Source organism: Herpailurus yagouaroundi, unplaced genomic scaffold (assembly GCF_014898765.1).
Source record: "Herpailurus yagouaroundi ecotype Mexico unplaced genomic scaffold, PumYag 184, whole genome shotgun sequence".
Classification (NCBI taxonomy): Eukaryota; Metazoa; Chordata; class Mammalia; order Carnivora; family Felidae; genus Herpailurus; species Herpailurus yagouaroundi.
Window position 1 is genome coordinate 24,380,933 of NW_024412415.1, and position 19,891 is coordinate 24,400,823.

The 19,891-nt window shown below is 35.6% G+C and overlaps 1 protein-coding gene across 7 annotated transcripts in view; it reads right to left on the reverse strand.

Annotated features, from left to right (window-relative positions):
- SLTM (SAFB like transcription modulator) overlaps window positions 1-19,891 on the reverse strand; it is a 45,854-nt gene that overhangs the window by 25,262 nt on the left and 701 nt on the right. For 3 of the 7 annotated variants that reach the window (XM_040492825.1, XM_040492824.1, XM_040492826.1), the window contains exons 2-5: window positions 19,009-19,096; window positions 7,653-7,717; window positions 4,710-4,907; window positions 3,780-3,827 (exon numbers count right to left, since the gene is read on the reverse strand). In XM_040492825.1, coding sequence (XP_040348759.1) covers window positions 3,780-3,827; window positions 4,710-4,907; window positions 7,653-7,717; window positions 19,009-19,096 — 399 coding nt within the window. The remainder of the gene's footprint in view (window positions 1-3,779; window positions 3,828-4,709; window positions 4,908-7,652; window positions 7,718-19,008; window positions 19,097-19,891) is intronic. The other 4 variants (XM_040492829.1, XM_040492827.1, XM_040492828.1 and 1 more) reach the window with 2 other exon arrangements.

Genomic DNA, 19,891 nt, shown 5'->3' on the forward strand with positions numbered 1-19,891 from the left:
GCAGAATTTGAACCACATTCTTGGCTAACACCTAAAGGCCAAACATTTAAAGTAAGTAAGCCTGAAAACTGGCTTTAAATAAATACATTCCTATACAAATATACTGCCCATTTGCTTGTATCTTTAGGAACAAATAATAGAAGAATGTATCAGGAATTTAAAAAGTTTGCCATCAAGGGAATGAGTGGAGGGGACTTTTTTTGTGTGGATGTGAGTTCTACGCCCAATGTGGGGCTTGCACTTATGACCCTGAGATCAAGGTTCACATGCTCTACCAAATAAGCCAGCCAGGCACCCCAGAAGGGACTTTTCTGAATGTACTTTTCTCGTAGCTTTGATTTTGAAACCACATAAATATTGTAAATAATTATAAAATTAAATTTCCTAGTTTGAATTATAGACTCACAAAAAGTTATAGATTCAAGTTTTTTAAAAAGCACACCTTAATTATTGAAAATAAAATGAAACAAGTCAACCTAAATATGTATGAGTTGGTGATATAATCCTATAGAGCAGAACTCGTCCAAAATAGTATAGTCTGTTCACTCCTAGAAGGGTACGTCTTTAGGACAGATATACTGGGGAGAAGTTATTTTCACTAATCTTTTTGGTAATAGTGTTGATATTAAGTTTCTAAGACTATTTTATGTGTACCATAAGACAAAGGAAATGATTAACTTGCAAGTATCCCTGTGACCTCAAAATTTATTTAACTTGAAAGCAAAAACAAACCAAAACACCACACACATTCCCTAGCACTGTACACTGGAAGAAAAGACCTAGAAGACATGAAAACCCAGCGGCAATGAACTACATCCCTACCACCGAGACTATTTTCTTGAAAACCATTTACCACTATAAAGGGAAAAAATGGCTAATTAGGTCTAGAGCAGAAAAAGGAACATCATAACATACCAGAAAGCAAGGAAGCAATCAAAGACTACTAGGATCATGTTGAAATGAAGAGGCTCTCACAAGCTACAGATACAGATGGGACAGTTTGAACACTGAACAAGGATAACTACAATGGACTGAAATACATCAAATACACTTAAATCCATGAGTTCAAAATGAAACTAAGGGAGAAAAAAAGGAAAAATAACAAGCTCATTAGTCAGTGATAAACCAGCTCATTATTCTCAAAACTGGTAAATAAAAGCAAAAGAAATGAGGCATAAGTATATATGCTGGCTTTCCTTTGTCAATGGTACCACTGGATAACCAAACAGTATGAGATATTTCTATTTCTAGGAACATCCTAGCTGATCAGTAAGAAGAAATGATAGAATTAGAATATACTACTTTTATCAAAGGGGTGTGGATCATCAATGATTGGTGGCATCACCAAAAAGTTAAAACCAGACATGACATGCATCCAAATGGAAGAACACTGTTTCTGCAGTAGTTGGGTGTGTTGGGGTGGGGTACCCTGAATTGGACAGCAAGTCTCTAGATCCTATAACCGACTTACCAATTTACAGAGAATACAGTAAACAAAGACACATGTTGAACGACTCCACAGAAATGTAATCAGCAAAATCTAGACTTCGGGAAGCCTATAACACAGGTTGGCAAAAAAGAGGCTAGATACCTCTTTTTATAAATATTTTTACTGAAACAGCCATGTCAGTTCATTTACCTATGGTCTACAGCTGCTTTCACACAACAATGGCAGAGCTGAATAGGTGTAACACAGACCATATGGCCCACAATGGCTAAAATATTTTCTACCTACTCCCTTAAGAAAAACTTTGCCAACCCTTGCTCTACAGAATATACAGCTCAATTTCTTCAACAAATAAACTGAAGGAAAAAAGATGGAGGGAAAAAAACCTATAAACTAAAAGAAATTTAATAAACATTTCAATCAATCACAGTAGGTACATCTTATTTACATCTGATTCAAACAAAACCTGTGAAAATAAGAAAAAAAGCAAAAACTTCTGCACAATTGAACATTTAAATACTAAGTGTACATGTAGGGAGACTAAAAATCTTATCAGGAGTGATATTGTAAAAAAGTAAGTTCTCTTTTAGAGATACATAATGAAAAATTTTAAATGTCCAGGATTTGTCTGAATAATGCAGAAAAGGAAAAGTGAAAGGAGGTATAAATGAAACAAGACTACCCATGAGTTGTAACGGCTAAAGCCGGGTGATCGTTACGCTCTATGTAGTATTACTTAATGCATACAGTAAAACAACACGTTCAGAAGCATTAGGTCACAATGAAACATAGAAACATTTTTATATATTGCTAAATGTTCCACTCTACATTATTCACAAAGAGAAAAAAGGTCATTTTAAATTGTAAAGAAAACTTCTCTGAAGATGTACCTTCCCAATCTTTTGATACAGTAAAGCCCTTGATGAGGAATAAGTGTTCACTCATCATCAGGATAGAAGGGAAGCATGGCCATCTCCAGGCTATAAAGATTTGTGAAAATTTTTAAAAAGGCATCCATTCCCTAAGGTACTTTAATCTGTTAAATTTTTATAACAAATATGTAATCTATGATGTGAATGGGGACCTTAGAAATGATCTCTTTACACAGCTCACAACCTACACAACTCCAGGAGTGGGCCTTGGAGCAAATTAACAAGCTAGTTGTTAAGGAATATGAAGAGCTCAACTCTACCTTTTTGCAAATTAGTTAATCTAGAAAAGGTATTCCCCTAATCTGAGAGTTAATATTCCTCACCTATTCTTTATCACTCAGAAACTAACTTAGTTGGAGACAGTATGGGGGACAAATCTACAGACATGCATGGTCCTATCATTTCCTTCCTGAATATTCCAAATTATCAGACACATTTCTCCCAGAAATGCAGTTTCTCCCCCCACTGCAATAAACGCAGAAAGCCAAAATACAGCCTCACCAGCATTTGTGGTTCAACATCATTTCAAAGGCAATAGAGCTGCAGGAAAGAAGGTGTGACCAGAGGCAATCAGCTAAGCAGTCCATAAGTATGAGCTCCACTTACATACTCTTCTGGCAAATATTACGGTAAGGAAATAAAAGTCTCGATCCCTATTTTTTCTTAATCTAGTAAAGAGAGGAAACTCCTATCTCTATTTCAAAGCATACTATTTAAAGGAGGTAGATGAAAAAGGGGTTCTTGAGTACAGATGAGGAAAAAACAAAGAATAAGTTAAAAAGGAAACATTGTAGCAACTGAGCTATATGTGTTTATAGCCCCTGTAAGTCACTGTATATATAGATATACACTATCTATATCACATATACCAAAAACAACACGACACACAATAGAAGAGAAGTCATTTTCCACACACACATACACACACACATACCCTGAGTAAATTTCTAGAACAGAGACTTTTATCATTTTTATACTCTGCCCATTCTAGGTGTGTTAAATTAACAAAATCTTAATTAAAGCTTTAATAAGGGTATTAGTACTTTTAAATGATTGACTTCATAGCAAATTGCCAGAAAAAAAAAAAATCAAGGAGAGGCAGACTTCTCAAAAGACTGGTAACCAGAGGTTTTTCAGTTTGTTTCTTTTTTTTTAACAGAAAGGATGGACTATTTTTATTTTTATTCTGAAAATGGTAAGAACCTTGTTATAATATCTTCCAATTACCTTTGTGGCAACAGAAATTTCAGCTGCCAATTTTAAGTATTTTGTATATACCAGTACTTAAACTGAATTTAAAGCAGTTTTATGAATTAGAGAATTATGAAGTCAAAATAAGATTCCTTTTCCAAGCCCTTCCACCCACATTATCATATTCATAGGACTAAATGTAAACTTACTTGGGCTGTTAGAAAGGTATCATCTTCACCTTCTTGAGCTTCAATTTCCTAAGTAAAAGGGTATACAATAGCTTTGCTTTACAAAATATCTGGGTAACATGAGAATGCTTTTATGCTATACCCAACTATCACTTGCCTTGTATTCTGCACAGTGTCTATGATACCGTCGGTACTAAGTCAATGCTTAATAATTCAGACTACACTTTTTGTTCCAACATAAAAACAGTCACACTGATAGAGGATTACAAAAATCTCTTGAGCCCTTCATTTATTTGGCTAAGTAGAATGGAAGTATTCTAAGCATGAATATTAACAGTACTGACTCCCTAATCCATTGGTTTTAAGACACACTAACATACTTCAAAACAAGACAAATGGTCTATTTCAATCAAATACTTTTAAAATTATATGCCTTTAAATTAAACTTGAAGTAATTACCCACCATTCATAACCAAAGAAATGCAAATTAATCCTTTATATCTACTAAAATAGCAAAACAAAAAAAGCTACCATCCAGTACTGTTGGCAAGATCAGAGTGAACTGGTACACTCACCCATAATGGGGTAGAAAACAACTTATGTGTAAATGTCCAAATTAAGGGAGTGGCTATTTGACACACAGAAATCAATCTAGTAAGTTACAGTATAGCACACGCATTATGAAATTATGGTATGTTATATGAAAACGTCATATAGAATAAATAGCAACTAAAGGCATGATAACTACTATATAAAAATATATACAAATGTGGAAAACAAGCAAAAATTTAAAAGGTCATCTTAGGTGGTAGGATTTTGGGTGGTTTATAAATAACTCCAAAATGATATTTTTGAAAATTCTGAAACTTCCACATTGAACTAGAAAAAATACTTTTTATTATTTATTACTTAATTTATCCGTGTCACATTTTTAAAAAACTGGCTAAAGACCTGACTTTCGATGTCCTCTTTTTCTATATCTTCTATTGCTTCTGCCTCTATTAATTCATGAGCTCTCTGGTTCTCTTCTGCAGAAAGTAACTCCTTGGAATGCACATTTTCTTCTTCATTTTCACCAAATTCTTCAGAGTCCTTTAGCTCGTCATTTCCATCTTGTTCATGTGCCTCTTGATTCTCCAATTCACAGTCCTTTTAATGGTAAGAAAATTTGGTACAACTAGAGGCAAAGTAGTGTAGGCTATCCACCAAACCTTTTTGGTAATTTACGTGTCTACATGTTTTAAATTTTACCATACTTTGACTTTATTCCCAAAGTCAAAGTTCAATCATTTTACCTTACATATTTACTGTGTCTTTAAAAAGAGGGTGTCAAATCCCAAAGTTACTGAACCATGCATCTAACTCCCCAAATCTCTCACACTGAGGTACACACTAACTGGATTGCTACTGGAGATGCTTTCAAGTTCCAGTTATTTAATATTTACCAAGTCACATCCCAGGAGTTGTCCTAGAAGATACGACTTCACAGAAATGACTTGATTTCTCCATATGCCAGTTTGATTTAACTTCAAAGACCCTGCAAGTCTTACATATTGTAACAAAGTTTATTTCTAATTTATAATAAGGCACCCCAACTGCTACATTCTGCTTTTGAAAAAATGCAAATAATTAAATGTATTTATTCTGAAATATATCACTGTGCCACAATCCCAGATAGGCAAGGGAACATAGGTTGGGGCTGTCTCTGTTAAGGAATTCTGTTTGCCCTTCAAAGTTTATGGATTCACAGTAATTCAATAGAAACAAAGAAAAGTAGCAATCTAGTTAGTTTCCTCTTTAACTGCAGAGAAAGGGTGGAAAGCAATGAACACCCTTCCCCTTTTCCTATTCTTATGGTAAATATAACAGGTTTAAGAAAAGGCTTCTGGGTTAAAAGGGGAAAAGTGCAGGGGCAGGACTATCAATCACTCAGAGCTGAACTGCAGTGAGGAAATAGAAATTTCTGAGGGAGATGGGCAAAGAAAAGCAATATGATTGTATTAGAATGTGGAGTGGTTGGGAGCAGGATGTTTCTGGGGCAGTAGGTTTCACCAACCTCACAACCTATGAGTGAGGAACATTGGAGACTGAAAATGGGAGCAGATGATTATGTAACAGGGGTAAAGGCAAGAAAAGAAAAGAAAAAAGAAAAGAAATGAAAAGAGAAAAAGAGAAAAGAAAAGAAAAGAAAAGAGAACCGACTAAGGGAAATCACCCAGGGGACTTTATTTATTCTGAAATGCCAACTTGGACCATTCTCTTCACTTGTAAATGAAAGCAATTACTCTATTATTCATGTCTAGACAATAGGTAATACTTACTTACCACTACTGTATAAATTCTAAAATTTACCAATTCTAAGAAATTAGCATATTCACTTTATTTCAATCGAATACATCATATATGCCGTTACTTCCAAAGTGAAAAAAGAAGTACAAAGAAGGAACTGAAGATTTATTTAAATAGGACTTTTTTTTTTAAGCTCTTCTGTTCTTCTAGACATTATGACCAGGTTCACTTAATAACAACACAAAGCTATCCTTTGCAGCACATGAGACAATACTATTATGCTGAATGGACATATCTATCTCCTAACAGTTCAAATAAATGTGAGATTTTTGTGAACTGAAGAGCTGAAACAGAGATATTTGAAAATTAAAAGTTTTTTACTAAACCACAATGTTTTTCCAGGTTATGGATAGTTTTTACTCAGTCATACACTCACTAGTGAAGATACATGGAGAAAATAAGAACAAAGAAACCTAAAGGAAGATGTATCACAAGAATAACAGAATACAGAGACTGGAGAGTTCTGAAAGGCTCAAACAAAAGCTAGTTACAGGCATGCAATCATCAATTTTAATGGCTCCTTGGGCAAGTATTTCCTAAAATTATCTGATTTCAAAGTTAAATCCTCACCATGAATTTCTTTCTCTCTGCATACCCTCAAAGTGCAAGGTGCAAAGTGTAGGGCATGTGGTATACTCTGTGGTCTGTGTGTCCCTCTAACGTGGGGAGGGGAGAGAGCTAAGCAGTAGGAAGAGATGGCCAGGTGAATGGACACAAGCTAACTTCACGGTAGAGCACACAGACATTCAGAGATGTTATGACCATATGGACTAACTACACAGAGAACAGAATATATGGGGGTATAAACATACATAATTTAAGAGGAATTATGGTCATTAAATAATTCCTACAAATGCCACACTACTTAAGACCTAATGATCAGTAAGGAGCAGATCACATTAGTAAACACACACACACACACACACACACACACACACACACACCCCAAGGGGGAAAAAAAAACCTCTGTGATTAAAAATAACTTAGTACACAGAACTGCCACAACTCCAGCTAAAACTATATACATTATTTTTCTGATTGGTCAGTTTTGAAATATATTAATTTTTAGCCAAAAGAAACTGGGTTATTTATCTTTAAAAGGCAAAACAAATTTCTTAATTTGATCTTTCCTAAGTAGCAACACATCAGCAATCTTCTCTCTCCATTTTAAGAACTACTTTAAGCTAGTTTTGTATATTTTATACAGAAGCTAAATGCAATGGGAAGATGAAAAATAAATTATCAATACCTTCATTGCAGCACTTTGTCCAGGAACTAACATATCAATTGTCCTATAGCTGTTCCTCTGGCATCTATGTCTGATTTCTACTTAAAGACCTGGACAAAAATTATTTTTAGCCCTATGTCTCATTCAACTAAAGACAGTTATTGTATTTTTCAACTATGATGAGATTGACAATACTACACAGGTCTCTATCTTTATTTTACCTACATACATCTATTATTCAAGTAAACTGCATGAATTCATCATGCAAAATACTACACTCAAAACAAACATCTTAACCTGAGTAATTAACACTTTACCTTGACAAAAGCATCATCTTCCACAGAAGCATCTCCACTCAACTCATCTGCTTCCTGTTTTTTACCTGCGAAAGAAGGAAAATGGGCTAACAACCAGTATTTTAATACTTTAAGAGCAAAAAACATTTGGAAAAGTTTACCCCACAGTATCACTCTCTACTCCCAAATCATCGACCAAACTAACGCGAACTGCTTATAAACCACCTGCTCATAGCTGTCCCAAACAAAAAAGCTTTGAGAATGTCATGCTGTTTCACAAAAACAAACTGCACAAATAATCCTAACATGAACTCTTCATCTTAACTGACTTGATATACGTAATACACTTTCCTTTATGCCACTCAAACTCTCCTCTTCAATTCTCCCATTAAGTAGCAGCACCCTTCAACGGTGTTGTGTCTATCACCAGACATCTGATAGTTAAGTTCAAGGCTCATGTCCCCACAAAGCCATCCCTAGTGCTATTCTTCAACAAGCTTTCTCTGCAATAAAATACTCATACTTTAATCTACACCTTACACTCCATCAGTTGATAAAATATGCCTGGTACTCTCAAATACATCTTACTTCACCATTATAGAAAGGAAATTCCTTAAGTACAGGGACTGCTTTTATGCTTGTTTTGTATTTTTCCAAAGGCCTAAATATAAACCAAATATTAAGGCAAGGAGAAATTCCTTCAGACTGAAAACTGCTAAGAGCTTCCAGAGAGACTACAGGTCTCCTCCACCCAACTCGCATCTTCAAATGTTACAAATCACTTGTTGGAACTTTAAAAGTATTTTCCACAGTTAAAGAAATACATATTTTCCTCCAAGCCAATGCCAGAAGTTCACATTTTTCAGGTTGCTCCATAAAAACCTACTGAATAACACATGCATCAGAAATAGTGTAAAAAACACAACTGCTGGAACTGTAATATTTAAATTTTTTAAAAATGCATTTATTTTGAAATGTGAATGGATGTTCTTTCCTGAGGTCAACTAATCAACTTTCTCCTTTGCCTAAAACAGGGACTACCGTGTACCTATCTTAAGCTTCTGTGACCCCCAGGGTAGAGGGTTAGGTGTAAGGTAACTGTAAAAAAAGTTAGTGTACCTCCCTTTCCCTAGTCTCCTCAACAGCCCCTATCTTCCATGTACTTCCAATATGAAACCCTCTCCTCAAAGGAGTGATAAAAAAGCAACAAGATTCTGATCCTTCCAGGTATGTGGCAAACAGTATTAAGAGTGGAGGTTTGGGGGCGCCTGAGCGGCTCAGTCGGTTGAGTGGCCGACTTCAGCTCGGGTCATGAGCAGGTGGTCATGAGAGTTTGAGCCCCGCTTTGGGCTCTGTGCTGACAGCTTGGAGCCTGGAGCCTGCTTTGGATTCTGTGTCTCCCCCTCTCTGCCCCTCCCCTACTTGTGCTCTGTCTCGCTCTGTCTCTGAAAAATAAAATGTCAAAAAAAAATTTTTTTGAAGAGTGGAGGTTTGTTTTTGTGCTTCTAACCCACTGAGGTAAAAGAGGGCTAAGAGGGCTTTTCCCTGTCTCTTAAGGACTTGTGTGACTCAAAAGACAAAGTGTGAAGCTTGTGTGCCATTCACTTCCTATTTGCAATGTTGGTGTTTGTATTTTAGGGAAAATAGAAATTAGACGTTACTACAAGGGAAGCACCTGGGTGGCTCAGTCAGTGACTCCTGATTTCAGTTCAGGTTATGAACAATGTGAGCGTAGAGTTTCAGGCATGGAGCCTGCTTGGGATTCTCTCTCCCTCTGCCTCTGCCTCTCCCCCAGTCACATGCATGCATGCTTGCTCTCTCTCTCTCAATAAACATTTAAAAAAAATGGAAGTTACTACAAAGGACAACCAACAAAGTCTGCTAGTCAGAAAGCATCTATTAATACATTTTTTAAAAAAAATAAGTGAAGATGTTCCTCCCATGGAAAAGAAAATGGTATGAGGTGAGAAAGAGCTCACTACATTCTATCACATCTTGATAAAGTTCCACAGTACAAAAACCTTAAAGATGCTTCTTTTGGGGAAAAAAAAGCTTTTTAAAAATAGAGGACCACAAAACACACCACCAAGTAATCTACAGAGTAGAGCTTTGGGGGGAACTCCTTCAGAACGTTTGCAAACAGTATTTACTCCTTATGATTATAACCTGCTTTACAATTTACAAAGCATGTGGAAAAAAAAAAGTTCAATTGATTTTTCTAAGCACCGTATGGTACATGGGGCAGGTAATCACAATATTATGAAAGAGAAAATGAGCCTGAGAGGTTAAGTAGCTTGCCCAAAGCTGGTAAATAGCATTGTCAGAACTGGATGCCAAGGCTTCTCATTTCCAGTCCTAAATTCTTTCCACTACATCTTACTATGACCTACTTAAAAGACATTATCCTAGTAAGGAGTGCTTAATTAACTCAGTTTGAAGATACTATCTTTAAAACGGCAGCCTTCAGCATTATGACAAACTACATGCTTTGCACATCCTGTGGTGAATTTCACTTGCTTTAGTTTACTTAAAGGAAAACCAAATTACACCACGGCAACAAAAATAACACCAGCAGTCACTATCCCTGCTTATGTGGCTTCCATGGTCCAGGTACCAGGATAAATGTTTTGTATACATTAATGTATTTATTTATCATCATAACTACTCTGAAACTATTATCCCCATTCTATAAAAGAGGAAACTATTGCTGAAAAGTTAATCAGATTACAAAGCTAGTGAAGGCAGTGCTTCAATTTAAACCTAGGCTTATATTCCCACTTCTCAAAACCCACAAAGCCATTAGATCTTTGAGTAGCTACAAATGTGCCTATCGTTAAGACTATTATCTCTTGTCGTATAAAGAGAGGCTCCCAAAGCCACATCTATAAAATGTTTAAGTGTAAGTCTACTCTATCACGTTAAGATGCCGCATGACAAATAGGCAACAAGCAGCAGAGGTACACAACAGGGCCCAACTTTGCTATCCCGTACTGTTTTAAACAGCTCTATCACATGAAAGCACTAGAAATTTACTGTATCAGCTTGTAAACATAAAAACCACAAGGACAAGATTTTCAAACATACAGTGATAAAACCGTAGCAATAATTTGATAGATACACAGTGTTTAAGAAAACTGAAATTTTACCATCTTGGGAAACTGACCTTTAAATTCTTAGACAATATAAGAAAATTCTGGTTCGTGTCTCACAGATGAGCTGACATCATTTTTCTTCTGTATATTTAGAATGAACAAACTTTATATAAAGACATCTTTGATAATTCCAAAATTTAAAAAAAACATGAAATTTTACACTCTAGCTTTTGAGTGATTTCATAATTCGTAACTTTGGGCTTACTTTACACATGTTGAATTAGAAACTATACAGTAATTTCTTCCTTACTGAAAAAAGTATCATCCTTTCCTCATATAAAATATAACTCACATTTTAATAAGCTCTGATGATCATCATCCAGCCCAGAACCTGGTACAATGTTATATAATGAGCAGATGTGCTACCTGACTGATAATGGAGTGAATCATACATTGGATGTAACAAGGTCTAGATTGCTATTCAGCTCTCACGGGGACAAAAGGTAAGAGGTGGCAGGCCAGTCAAACTAGAAACATGTGCAAACCCATCCTGTCAGTAAGGCCTATAAATTCGCAACTTCAATGACGCTACAAAGTACCTCTATGAATTCCTAACTTAGGTCACAGATGAGAAGTAACTTAAAAGAAAAACCAAATCCTCCTCAAACTCCAATAAACAACTTCACTTTTGGCACTTTTTTGTACAGTTAATAACCATTTATAGCTCTATCTCTCATTTAAGCCTGTGCTATCAAAACTCCTACAGCAAGTTAATCAACTAATCTTTAATCCTTCAAGGATTCAGGCACGTGCCACAGAAATGGGAACTGGTGCAAAGGAAAGTAGTATGACCAGGATGAGAGCTAACTTAAAGTTTAATGTTATTGAAGCCTAATATTTTTTTTAAGATTTTATTTTTAAGCAATCTCTACACACAATGTAGTGCTGGAACTCACAACGCCAAGATCAAGAGTCCCACACTCCACTGACTGAACCAAACAGGTGCCCATTTAAAATAAAAAAATAAAAAAAATAAAATTAAGTAAGCTCTACATCGTTGGATGTAGGGCTCGAACTCACAACTCCAAGATCAAGAGTCTCATGCTCTACAGACTGAGACAGCCAGTCACCCCTGAAACCTAACTTTAATGCTTTGAGGAACTAAACTAGAAAATTAGTTGAGCAGTAAAGATAGTCTGAATATCAAAATACAAATAGAAGTAAAATTAATTTATCACATCTTAAATTATCCATAGTAGTAACACATGGCTATTTTTGGAATTAGAGAATTCCATATAAAAACACTGCAATATTCTTCATGTGATTTTAGGGTCTAGGGTAAAATGGCAAAGTAAAAATATTTACACCAAAGGAAGATGACGCTAGAAACAGCTCTTTATTTATGCAACATAAATGTTTATAGGTTCACAGATCTTAAATTTTATAATTAAGGATAATTTAGAATTTTCAGATTTTAGAAGAGTACAATGTATATATATACATATATATGTATATATATAATTTATTAATCTAAATTTCCCAGTGGCTTCTGGAACAGGGTCTCCCAACCAATCACAGAAATATTTGTGCAATGAAATACATGCACATTCATGCCAAATAAGATAAATCAAGACTATAAATAAATCAAGGCCTTAAACAGCTTCACTTTTGCCACCAAACTTAAGAAAAAAACACAATTTTTAGAACTTTTGTATTTCAGAATTATAAATAAAGGATTCTGGGTCATAAATTGGCTTTCTCCTCCAAAGGCAAAATGGTCATATAAGGATTTGCAATTCTCCTTTTCAAGTTCAGAAACACCTCCAAAAACAAAAACAAAAAACTCCACACAATAAGTAGGTTTAAAGTAATTTTGCCAAAAAACTTTGTGACTTGAGCAACTCTTCCCTATAAACATTTACAAAATATAAAATGTAGAAATGGTTAGTCATAAAATTGCGATTTAAGAGGGGAGGAAATCAGAATATAAGCCAAACTGAACATGAATGTTTCCAGCAACACCCTGTCCCCAATTACATGCAATATTTAAAAATAATCAGACTATGCTTTGTGTTAATTGTTTGCATACAATTGCATACAATGTTTTAACGTCTCTTCTATTAGACTAATATCTTAGTAATAAAACTTCTCTAAAAGACCTAATAGCAGCCATCCAATAGGTCATTTTTTATATATTTTTAAATCTGAAGATAATTATTCACTATAAATCCAGAAAACACCAAAAGTATGTTATTTATTTTTTTAATGTTTATTTATTTTTGAGAGAGAGCGCATATACACCCACAAACGGGGGAGGGGTAGGAAGAGGGAGGCAAAGAATCCAAAGCAGGCTCCAGGCTCGGAGGTGTCAGCACAGAGCCCGACGTGGGGCTTGAACTCATAAACTGTGAGATCATGACCTGAGCCAAAGTCGGAAGCTTAACCAAATGAGCCAGCCAGGTGCCCCCAAATATATAGTTTAAAAAATTTGTCAACTTTGTCATCTATAGATAACTAAACTATAAACAAAGACACACACACAAAATGCACACGCGCACACACATGAGATTTTAATCTAAAAGGCAGCAAAAATGTAACTCAATTTTTAATGGGTTACTTATCTATTCTACCAATAAAAATAAAATACTCCTGGCTAACTCTAAGTCCTGCTGTCAGAATCAAATAAAGCGGTGTGGAGTTTTTTGGAAAATGTAAAGTACACAAAACTGCCAAAGAGAAAGAGGTAAAGGAGAATGGTGCCAAGCTTCAAGCTCTAGTCTAGATCAGCCAGTGGTTCTTAACTCTGTGTGAGAATCACCTGGGGAACTTTTAGAAAATAATGAAGCCTATGCCCCCAACAGAGCAGCCAAAACCAAATCTCTGAGGAGGCAGGAGCCTGGTATCTGTATTTTTAAAAACTCAAAATGACTCTAACATAGTTCCTAGGATGACTGAGCATAAATAAGCAGCTAGGTAGAATGAAAAGAATGTACGAGGAAGACTACTGCTTTCAGGTTCTCCAAACTAGAGAAAATTTCAATTTTATCTGCCTTTAACAAAACACCATGTATGATGTGAGCCTATTTTAGTTGTTGAAAAAAAAAATCCGTAAACATAAATCTAGGAGTACATGTACACACACACCTTAGATAAACAAGTAACACCTGTGATAGTTTCAGGGTGGTGGAATTATAGGCAATTTTCACTTTTTAGTACTTCTCCAGATTACTGAATTTTTTTAAATGAACATTACTTCACTTTAATAATCAGGAAAACAATACTGTAAAGCTATATTGCAAACTACTATTCCAGGGTACCAGATCTGCCACAGATGGCTAACTTAGGCTGTGGAATTTAGGATGAGAACGGTTAACTCCTAGAAATGCACAACCTTGAGGCCCTTTTATATGATATATACGTGAGAACTATAGTAGAGTCAATTAAATAAACCCATGAATTCTACCCTTACACCCTAAATCATTGTTCAACCTGTTCGTTAAAGTCATTTTGGACGCTACCAACTAGTAATAAATATTTTTCTCCCCTAGCTCCTGGACAACTCATACTTTATTTTCATGAAAGAGGAGTTCACAAAAAAGGAGTTAAAGTCTGAAGCCCTCTGCCCCTAATTTAGAATGCCTAGAAGAGGACTAACTTGGGAGAAGCACACTGTCTTAAAGAACTAGAAAATTCTACCTACCTTGATACACACCACATTTGACACAATAAAACAGCTGGAAAAAGTACACAAGTGCTTTGATGATAAACATAAGCCACCATATAAACTGCGTAAGAAAAATGCAAGTTCTAATGGCGGAGGTAAAAGGTCTGACTTGCGGATGCAAAAATGACATATACAACTTCTAAGCCTGGACAATATTCTAGCAAAAGTTATGAGGAGTTCCAACAGAGCAACAAAGTGGTAAGGAATAAAAGGCTGTTGCAATGATTCATGTGTTCTAAGAGTAAGTACACTTTACATGTCAGTGCTTAAGGGGGAGCCACCACTGCCACTGGGAAAGGTACCTCTCGAAGGGAACACACTATTAATCTCTGACATACACATGCTTCCAACAAAGAAACAGACAATTAAAGTAAGTACCAAAATAAGCACTTCTAAAAGCAGTTAAAAAGGCCATCATATGGCTGTCAGTATTCATCCAACAAATATTTTCTGAGTATCTATTATATGCCTAGCATTATGATAGGTATTACAGAGACTAATGTAAGTGAAGACTATGTCCTTACCCTCAAAAAGTTTCTAGCCTAGTGGGTATCCAAAAGGCTATCCTTTTGACAATCCTGTCCCCAAAGCCCTTGTCAATGCCACAGTTCTGATTAGTTTCCTTAACACCCAACAAACTAAGTTTAAAAAAAAAAAAGGCAAGAATTAAAGTACATTAGAATACTGTATTATATTAAATATATTTTATGCAGTTTACTATATCCTTATCAGACATAAATTTCAGAAAGCTTTACACAGTAAACATGTAACTAATTTCATTGTCCGTGGTATTTTCCACACAAAATTAGGCATCAGGTGTTTGGATAAACCTATAACCCAAAATTATACTTGTCTCTACAGGAGGAAAAAAATCAGATTTCACGTAATAGTTTGAACCTTTACTAAGTCTACACGTATTGCAAGTGTATTTCATCATAAGTACTGCATTATATATAAGTCGTCTGAATACTACACTGATTAACCACATAAAATAACTTCTGCTACAGTTCAGAGGTGACTCTAAGGGTTGAAAATCAAAAGGATGCGATATGCCACTGTTAAGTAAAGCAAAAGAAACCTTAAAACTATAATCTCTAAAACAAGTTAATGAAGAGTTAGCGCTACCTGTTTAACTGCTTTCTTAACACACACCCAAATAATAGGACAATAAATTTCCCCGGTAAAGCTTTCTTCTATGTTACTTACTAAAAAGTTCATAGCAAAGAGAGCTGTATGTAAAAACACTCAGAAGGGAGAATTAGTATAAGCTACAAACTGTTTCACCATATTAACTGCATGCAAACAGATTTTATAAATATTAGAACCAACTATAACATTATCAAAATTTATTACAAGCTTATGCTTGCAATAACTACATTTTTTAAATACTCTAAAATAGTGCTCGCTTCGGCAGCACATATACTAAATACTCTAAAATACAGTTAAGCATACAGATCCCTCTTCCTCTAATCTGTCTAAACACAAACATTTTTAAAAAATTTTTTTAACACTTATTCATTTAAAAAAATTTTTGTTAACACTTATTATTGAGAGAGACAGACAGAGAGAGACAGAGCATGGGAGGGGCAGAGAGAGGGGGAGATACAGAACCTGAAGCAAGCTCCAGGCTCTGAGCTGTCAGCACAGAGCCGGATGCGGGGCTCGAACTCCCAAACTGTGAGATCATAATCTGAGCCGAAATCGGACGCTCAACAGACTGAGCCATCCAGGCGCCCGGTCATTTATTCATTTTTGAGAAACAGAGACAGAGCATGAGTGGGAGATGGGCAGAAAGAGAGGGAGACACAGAATCTAAAGCAGGCTCCAGGCTCTGAGCTGTCAGCACAGAGACCGACGCGGGGCTCGAACTCACGATCCGTGAGACCATGACCAGAAGCCAACGTCGAACGTTTGAGCCACCCAGGTGCCCCTAAGCAGAAACATTATAACACACAAAATTTTTTAAAGAAATAGCGACCCTGCATTTATAACAATAAGCTTAATATTTCACATAATTTTCCAGGTCCATTAAGCTTAATCTCTTGCTTTCTTAACATCATTTGAACTTTTATTTGCTACCTTAAGATGATCATAAGAAATATTTTTTTTCCCCTGACAAGCTATTATATGCTGTATCTTGCTGATGTCTACATGACTACCTCTGAGTAATCCCTTCGTTTTCCTTTTCTAATAATCTGTTCTAAAGAATATTTACAATGATTGAGCACCTATGAGCTCTACTCTTCCTTCCTTATACATCTATTTTAATTGAACAGAAAGCATTTTTCTTCTGTCTCCTGGCTATATATAATCATTAAATTTCAGAACTCAAAGAACCTTACAGATGATCTAGTAAAAATTCCGATTAAAAAAAAAAAAAAAAAAAAGGAAACAGATCACTGAAGGAAAGGTAGTGTGATCAAAATGAAGTTATTTTCAAGCTAGATATTTTTAAGTGAAATACGATTTAGAAAACAGAACTTAATGCAGTAATTCAGCAATTAGACTGAAAAAATGGCACCACATTAAAACACTTTAATTTCTCAAGTTCTTGGTTTTAAAATTGTTATTGATATTTTTAAGTTTCCATATTTAAATTTCAAATTTTAAAATATTATTTTTAAACTTAATTTAAAATTTAAAATAATCTTATTTATAGGCATCTTTCATTTAATTGCACATTGATTCAAACCAGGTTCTTAGTTTGGGATTTACATTATGTCTTTGTAATTCATAGAATTTTTAGTACAATTATAAATGGAATTTAAGGAGATAAGAGCTATTTATCATGCATGTTCTAGAACGAGTCCCATTAAGTACTCAGTAGTAGCCTGCTACAGACAAAAGATTAAATGTTACAACTTCTAACTAAAGACCACAAGACACCTGCACAACAGTGTTATGGAAAAATTAAAGTTCAAGTATCCTAATAATCCACCTAAAGGAAAAAAATGAATTGATCATATGTACACACACACACTGTATATAGAAAAAAGAAAAACTTAAAATTTTATACTTCTGAAATTATTTCTAAGGGTTAGATGAATGAAATTCCTAATAACTGAAAAAGAGATACAAAGAGAAATTAAAAATAGGTGAGAATGAACAAATCAGATGCAGTTTACTTCAGATGCTAAAATCGATAATCAGCTTGAATAATCTGGAACTATGATTAATACATGGCATCTGTTAAACTATCTCAAGGTGCTAAATAGATGACATGAATCAAAATCACTATAAGATACATGGTTGATTCCTGATAAACTTATTTCCAAAATTTTTATCCTTCATTTTGAAATAGCCTCTGGTTTGTCAGCATAGGCTCCTCAGCACAAGTTTCTCTAAACACAGGGAAATGTAATTCTCAAAGTGATACACTGTGTCAGTTACATTAAAAGCCACAGATCTTCAAGATAACTTTGTTATTCCTCTAAACTCCATTTCCACCTCTGTCATTCCCATCCTACCCAGGAAATACTCCTTAGCCTTTATCAATTTCCTTGGGCACAAAAGGGGAACTCTTCCAAACATATGAAGACTCAAATAGTGAGATGGCGTCAAGATCTATCCAGTCCTAGTACCTACAGATTGCTTAAGATCAAATGTTAAATTATTTCACTCTAGTTACAGTCAATCTGGTTCACGGCAGACAGAGTGGTATTTGGATCACTTAAAGCAATAAGGAAAGTGAGATTTTTAAAAATTCTGCAGCTATCCATGACATACTCTACATGGAGCTTGTAAATAGGGATCCAGATATCCATATCATGTCCACCCTCTACCACTGTCCTTACGGGAGGGTGGGAGAAATTTGTAATTATTCAAATGAAGATTTCAATTACCAGAATATTTTTAAAACACCTAAGCCCCATTTATATCATCAAAATGTTAATTTAAAACCACTTTTTACCTATTCATTAAATCATATCCTGGAAATATATTCTAGCCTAATTTAAAAGTTATAAAAGTAAAATCTTTAACATATCCCTATAATTTAAAAATTTTTTTAAGCTAATTAATCATGGATTTTTTCCCTACCTTGTTAGTATGATTGGTGAGGTCTTTTTGAATTTCACTGAAAATCAGAAATGTATAATAGCATAAATGGAAATTAAGTTCACCATGTCAAACAAAATACTAAACATAAAGGTTATAAAATTTTAATATATTAGAGAAAACAGCAGGAGTCAAGGTGAAAGATTTGGAAGGAATTCCATCAATACTCTGCCAATTGTGGGGCAAGGTAGACATGTATTAAACTGCATTTTATTCTTCAGGTCTTCACACTATGAAGGAAGAAACATTATGAAACTTGACTTTGTAATTTTTTGGAAGCAATAAAGAACTGGTCTCACTTTCAGGTCAGCTTCAGCCAAATCTTAAGGGCTACAAGTTACCCAGAGCCTGGCAACAGTAACTTTTCTTCCTTGACCCAAGAAGGCAGAGTGCCAGAGGGAAATAGCAAAGAGTAGCACTATATAAACAGGGCAAGTGGCACAAGAGCAGAGGCAAGTTATATAACCAAAATATATTTTAAAATATGTTCATAACTCGTAACAACCTTTGCCTTTGGTTGGTTTCTTGTTTGGAGTATCAGTTGAAACAGTTAATTCAATATTATCTGGATCGCCTCCTTCCTCTTCAATAGCCTACATTAGAAAGAGAAGTTAATATGCTACACAATCTATCTAAACTTATTTTATAAAAACGAAAAAAAATTAGCAAACCTCAAGCCTCAAGACATTAGAATTGCCAGTCATTTCATAAACCGACTTCCAAAAAGAGCAATTAAACTACACGAGTGTGAGAAACTTTCACGGGGAAATACCATTAGGTACCAAAATCACATGGAGTTTTAAATTCTACCGAGTCGACATAATTAAATATCACATATTATCATACTGAACAAAAGTCTAAATATTCTCAACTGCAGAAAAGTTGCTAGCTATGAAAGTACATAACTAAAAAGAGCTCTCCTAATATCTATAATGCAGCCTTATTTCTCCTGTACTACCATTCCACCGCTCACTCAAACCAGAAAGATAATCAGGGATGAAAAAGCAGATTACTGCTCTGATGCAAAAACTGAAAACCCAGCGAAAAACAAACCCTGTCTCTGACCCACCCCTCAACTCCCACTACCAATTCCCCCCACAAGATGGGGAGGAAACGGTTGGGCACAATTAAACGGTAACTTCGCAGAAGTCACCAAAGTAACCAGTCCCTCCGAGGCCAAGAAATGCACGCGCTCACCACCGCCAAAGACTGGGGACCGAGCGCCTCCCGGGTCTCCACGATCGCCCTTGGGAGGCCGCGCCGGCCGTCCGCAGCCCTCGCAGCCTGGCGGGGACGTCCTGGAGGAGGCAGGGGCGCGCACGGCTGCGACGGCCGGTCCCGGACGCCTCGCGGGCCCCTCGCAGGCCCAGCCCGGCTTGCGGGGGCGG